This window comes from Pogonomyrmex barbatus, unplaced genomic scaffold (genome assembly GCF_055798465.1).
Source record: "Pogonomyrmex barbatus isolate J1 unplaced genomic scaffold, ASM5579846v1 scaffold22, whole genome shotgun sequence".
In the NCBI taxonomy this organism is placed as follows: Eukaryota; Metazoa; Arthropoda; class Insecta; order Hymenoptera; family Formicidae; genus Pogonomyrmex; species Pogonomyrmex barbatus.
The window spans coordinates 1,726,079-1,731,962 of record NW_028297119.1 but is presented as its reverse complement, the minus strand read 5'-3'; the positions used below and the strand labels follow the sequence as shown (position 1 = coordinate 1,731,962).

The 5,884-nt window shown below is 29.2% G+C and overlaps 1 protein-coding gene across 1 annotated transcript; it reads right to left on the bottom strand.

Moving 5' to 3' along the window:
• Nucleotides 1-730: 730 nt before the first annotated feature.
• Nucleotides 731-1,599, bottom strand: LOC148936437 (myrmicitoxin(1)-Pr5a). The gene is made up of 3 exons (XM_089078336.1): nt 1,397-1,599; nt 1,023-1,055; nt 731-936 (listed from the first exon to the last, which is right to left on the bottom strand). Exons 1-3 carry the CDS (start codon nt 1,520-1,522, stop codon nt 895-897), a joined length of 201 nt encoding a protein of 66 aa, XP_088934462.1. The 5' UTR covers nt 1,523-1,599; the 3' UTR covers nt 731-894.
• Nucleotides 1,600-5,884: the final 4,285 nt, after the last annotated feature.

Genomic DNA, 5,884 nt, shown 5'->3' with positions numbered 1-5,884 from the left:
AGATAAAAAATGTTTCATCACTTTCTTTCATTTTTTCATTTTTTTTTCACTTATTCTGTAAGGGTATTTTATGTCACACATATATTATAGATTTTCAGTATTAGCAGTCAATATCGGAACGCGACCGTAATTTTGTCGTCATAAGTATGCATAATTTGATCTGTTCATATATAATCAAAAACAATTTTATCTGTTTATATTTAATTATATCAGGTCAAAATCCATACATAATTAGATCTACAAAATTATATATAATTATATATAATTAGATATAAACTTTTTTTCCCGGCTTATGTGTTCGTAAAGTGTGCATATTCGTATATATGTATGTACGTATAAATCGTACAATATCAACTAAACTCGTAATATCTCGAAAATGTCTCTCGTTTAGATGTTATTATTTACAGTTTGATGCATCTAGTTTGATGCATCATAATATATTATGTATAAATTTTTATATAATTTAATATCTTTCTATTTGAAAAAGAAATATAGTTTTGTATAATTCAATATGAAGTTGTAAGCATTTTGATATAATCATTTCTAATCAGATAAAGTTTTTAATCGAAAAAAATTTTAATATAATTTTGTATAATTTGATATGAATTATAAATATTTTAATATAATTATATCTAATATGATATAATTATATATAATTAGAAAAATTTATAATTATATATAAACTTTTTTTCCTGGGATAGCATGAAATTTTAAAATAAAACACAACATATTAATAATGCAAACTTGTTTATATTTCGTTTATATATCACGTAGTAGTTTTATTACAAGCCAATAAAATAAAGACACACAAATATAATTTATGCATTTTCTTAAAAAAGTAATAGCATTATTTATATTAATTTTTTTATTCCCTCGTTCTTTCTACGTTAATCGTTAACCCACTTTCTCTTTTATTTTCTCCGCGACAGTTGGAATCTAAAATAAGAGTTTTTTTATTAATATTGATATAATATTGATATTATAAGAGCAATTTTTAATTGCTATACTATTTGCATACTTACAATTGGAAGAAGTATTTTTCCTATTGTTTTCAACTAAAAAAAAAAATTAATTTCATTTACATATTAAAAAATAATATATCATGAATTAAAATCATTTTTCAATTTACATCATTTGAGAAAAGATAAAAAAATTTGTAGAAATACAATTTTTAAGAAATGCAAGAGAGAAAAAAAAGAAAAAAAGAAAGAAATAAGAAGGGAAAGAAAAAACTTTCATAAATATTTAAAATTATAACTGCAAATAAGAATTGTAACAATTTAATATTTTTTTTTTTTAAAGAATAATGTTAAATTTATTATTATACGACTACTTTAAATGTTGTTTCAAAAGAATTCCAGAAGATTAGTTTAAAATACAGTACACAAATACTTACAATATTTAAAAATCTTGGATCAGCTTCAGCAATTGCATTAGGTTCGGAAATGGCTTTTGCTTCGGCATGCATAATCACCAAAACAAAAATAATGGTAAGAGAGAATGATAGGTATAATGATCGCATCTTGATTATTAAAGTTCAAATTATGAACCTGTACGTTTGTGGTTTACTTACGATGCATAATCCTTATATATCCTAAATCATGCAATCCAAACATGATTTTCGTATCTGTACATATTTATATCTTTTTATATTTTAATGCCATTAAACATATATGTGTATATAATCATAAAAACAATCTTGTATTTTTTACGATAAACACGGAACATTAAAGAATTTTATAATAAAGATTATATACATAAATTATTGATATTATGTGTATGAGTACGACATGTATTGACGTCAAATGCGTAATACCTATAAGTATATATGTTTACAGATAATATAAACTTTAGCTATAAAAATAGTAGAGTAGTGTCGCTACTTTTAAAAGATAAAGTCGTGTTATTTAGGTCAATATATTTTTCTGGGTGGATACATAACTGCTTTATGATAGCACTATAATTTTGTCTATTTTTTTTTTTCGATAACATGTATGTACAACATATTGAAAAAGTGTGATGACGCGCTTATATAATGTATAATTATATCTAATTATATGTATACCCAAGTAGCAAGATGACATCATTATAACGATGATTTAAAGTCATTTCTCGTCATTCGACGTCAGTGTACTAAATAATGACATAAAATAAATGTAGCATTTGTCACGAAATTATTATTGTCATAAATATATCGTCATTTAATCGTCGTTAATTTTTAAGTCGTTTTTAATGAATAAATAATAAAATAACATTATTAATTATCTTTTTTAATTAACTATAATATAACTATAATATAATATTAACTGTAATATAATTAAATAAGAAAAATATTTCCCATATTTATTATAGTTATTCAGTTAACAAATTCATTAACAAGTAAATAAGTAAAATATATACAACTATACAATTTATAAACATTTTCATAAGAATAATGATTCTTATTAAACATAATATAGATTCATGATTCTATATATGTAATTAAATTATCTACAAGAATTACATATGCAATTGAGATTTTAAAATTGAGACTATTTATACAATGTAGTTATATTCATTAAGAGAGATCTATCATATTCTAAGCCAAAATCGTGTAATCACTTATTTGGTCATTTCAATAGCGGTCATTTTCATCCCAATATATACGTTAAGCGACATCGAGCAGGATCTCCAAATGGATGAGTGATCGGTTGTAGAAACATGCGATGATACGAGATAAAAAATGTTTCATCACTTTCTCTCATTTTTTTTTCATTTTTTCATTTTTTTTACTTATTTTCTGTAAGGGGTGTCACATATATTATTTTCAGTACTAGCAGTCAATATCGGAACGCAACCGTAATTTTGTCGTCATAAGTATGCATAATTTAATCTGTTCATATATAATCATAAACAATTTTATCTATTTATATATAATTAAATCAGGTCAAAATCCATACATAATTAGATCTACAAAATTATATATAATTAGATATAATTAAGTATAAACTTTTTTTCCTGGGAATGACGATATACAGGGTTCCAAAACTCCCGCATTTGGAGTACACTACGTGATTCTTTATGTTAAAAGAAACAACTTTTTCCTTTAGCAAAATTGCGACGAATAGTTTTTACAGTGGATCAGATTAAAAGTGACGAATGAGCGCGCGTATATGCATAGCAGTCAGGGCTGGCGCGCGTTTCTCAGGTCGGCGCAGTCTGGTACTTAATCTTTGACGACTTCACGTACTATATTGTTTAAAATATGATAAAAGTTAACAAAATAAGTATTGTTTTCATCCTTTAACGATTTAATAAAAAAATTGTCTGATTTCCTAGCATTACCTCGAAATAAAAATAAATGTAAATACATTATGGTGCATGAACTGAGCATTCTATTAATTTAATTACTGCACAATTGCATATAACAAAAAAATATACTGAATTTAACGAATTATTAGGTGTACAAAAAAGTTCTGAGCTTTTTTTGTAAAATTCAATCTTTATTCAAAAACAAACAAAAAAATATTAATCAGCGAAATATTCCCCGTTTGCATCAACGACCTTTTGCCATCTTTCGGGTAGCTTGCGAATTCCTTGACGATAGAAACTCACTGGCTTCGAAGCGATAAAGTCATCAATGCATTTTCGTATCTCTTCAAATCTCACGAAATGTGTATCAGCCAAATAATGCTGCAGCGACCGGAATAGGTAGTAATCGGAAGGCGTCATGTTTGGGCTATACGCCGCGTGCGGGAGAAGTTCCCAGCCTAACGCAAAGATATGATCCTGAGTCGCTTTCGGAACATGTGGTCGAGCATTGTCATGAAGCAAGATCATTTTACGACATCCTTGGCCAGTAAATGGCCTCTTTTCTTCTAATGCATCGCTCAAATTGGTCAATTGTTGTTAGTAGCGGTCTGCCATGATTGTCACCCGGTTTCACCCGATTGTAACAACTCGTAATACAACACACCTTTCCAATCCCACCAGATAGAGAGCAAAACCTTCTTGGATATTGGACTTTGGCGTCGATGTCGAAGGTTGATCAGGGTCAACCCATGATTTTCTACGTTCAGGGTTATCATAAAGAATCCACTTTTCATCGCCTGTAATGATTTTGTGCAGAAAATCTTTTTTCCGGAACTTTGAAAGCAAAGTGAGTGCAGTGTCACACCGATTTTTGTTGTCTTCGGACAATTCATGCGGAACCCATCTGCCTTCCTTCTGAACCTTTCCCATCGTATGTAAACGTACGGAAATGGTTTGCTGCGTAACGCCAAGCTGTTCTGCAAGCTCCTTTTTAGTTTGCGCAGAGTTTATATCCAGCAGTGCTTGCAATTCGTCCGTTTCAATCTTTTGAGGACGTCCAGCACGCGGTTCATCTTCAAGACTGAAATCTCCTTGGCGAAATTTTTGATACCATCTTTTACATGTAGTATGACTTACAGCATTCTCTCCATATGCAGCACAAGTCATTGCAGTGGCTTCAGCAGCATTTTTCTTCAGATGAAACGTGAAGTGAATGGAAAATCGAATATGCTCTTTTGTTATTGCCATCATGAACACTACTGATTTTTGAGGTTATGTGCATCAAACGCCAAACCGTATGGCATTTTAGAAGGCCAAATTTCAACGCTTTAAAACCGCAAAAGGGCGGGAAGATATATAAAATTTAAATTGTTATTTCGATTGTATGAAATCTAAAGCTCAGAACTTTTTTGTACACCTAATATATCTAATTAGAAATGATTATATTAAAATGCTTACAACTTGAAATTAAATTATACAAAACTAGATTTCTTTTTCAAATAGAAAAATATACATTAAATTATATAAAAAGTTATACATAATATATAATGATGCAACAAACTAGGTATAAATAATACATTCTAAACAATCTAAATAAGAGATACTTCTGAGATATTACGAGTTTAGTTGATATTATACGATTTATACGTACATACATATATACGAATATACACACTTTATGAACACATAATTTCTATATAAAGGATAAAAGATCTTTAAGGAAAATTTTAAGTTTAATATAATTACATTGGTTTACTTCATTTTAGGAAAAACTTAATATTTTATATATGAGATTGTTTATATAAATCCAAATAAATAAATATACTTATAAAAATATATTAGTTTGTTATATTTACCACAAAAATGGACCAATTAAAAACTTGATCTAATTGTATTTAAAAATGTATAATTATATCTAATTATATATATATATATATAATAATAAATTATATATATATATATATATATATATATTATATATATATATATATATATATTAGGTGTACAAAAAAGTTCTGAGCTTTAGATATCATACAACCGAAATAACAATTTAAATTTTATATATTGTCACGTTCGCGGCGTTACTTCCCGAGATCGCGATACTCGGCGGAGCGCTTTCGGAAAGGAAGAACACTGTTTAAAGAAAAGCTCGCTTTTTATTAAACCAACGGTACAACGGTACAGAAACGCGGAATTCCGGCCACCGCGGAATCTGGCCGTGAAATCTGTAAAACAGTCGGAGAACGACGCGTTGCCAAGGGCCGATCCTCTATTCAAACTCTTATCGATTGATATTGATTAATTTCAGCAGCGCTGAACGGAACACCGCACAGCCGCAACACTGCCCCCTCTTCATAAAATTGTCGTCCCGACAATTCTTCTTCTTTCAAGAACTTCCTCTTGGAAAAGACTTCTGGGCTCCTGGCGACTTCCTGCCCTACCCTGGGCTGCTGCCTCAGGTTACCGGGCGCCGCTACTTCTAATCCCAGTCTTCTCTACTCTTCAGAAGAATCTTGTTCTTGAAATTTTTGCGCGTTTCACTCTTGACTCTTCGTCTTGAGCTTTGCGCACTTCTCTCTTCCATTTTTCGGGC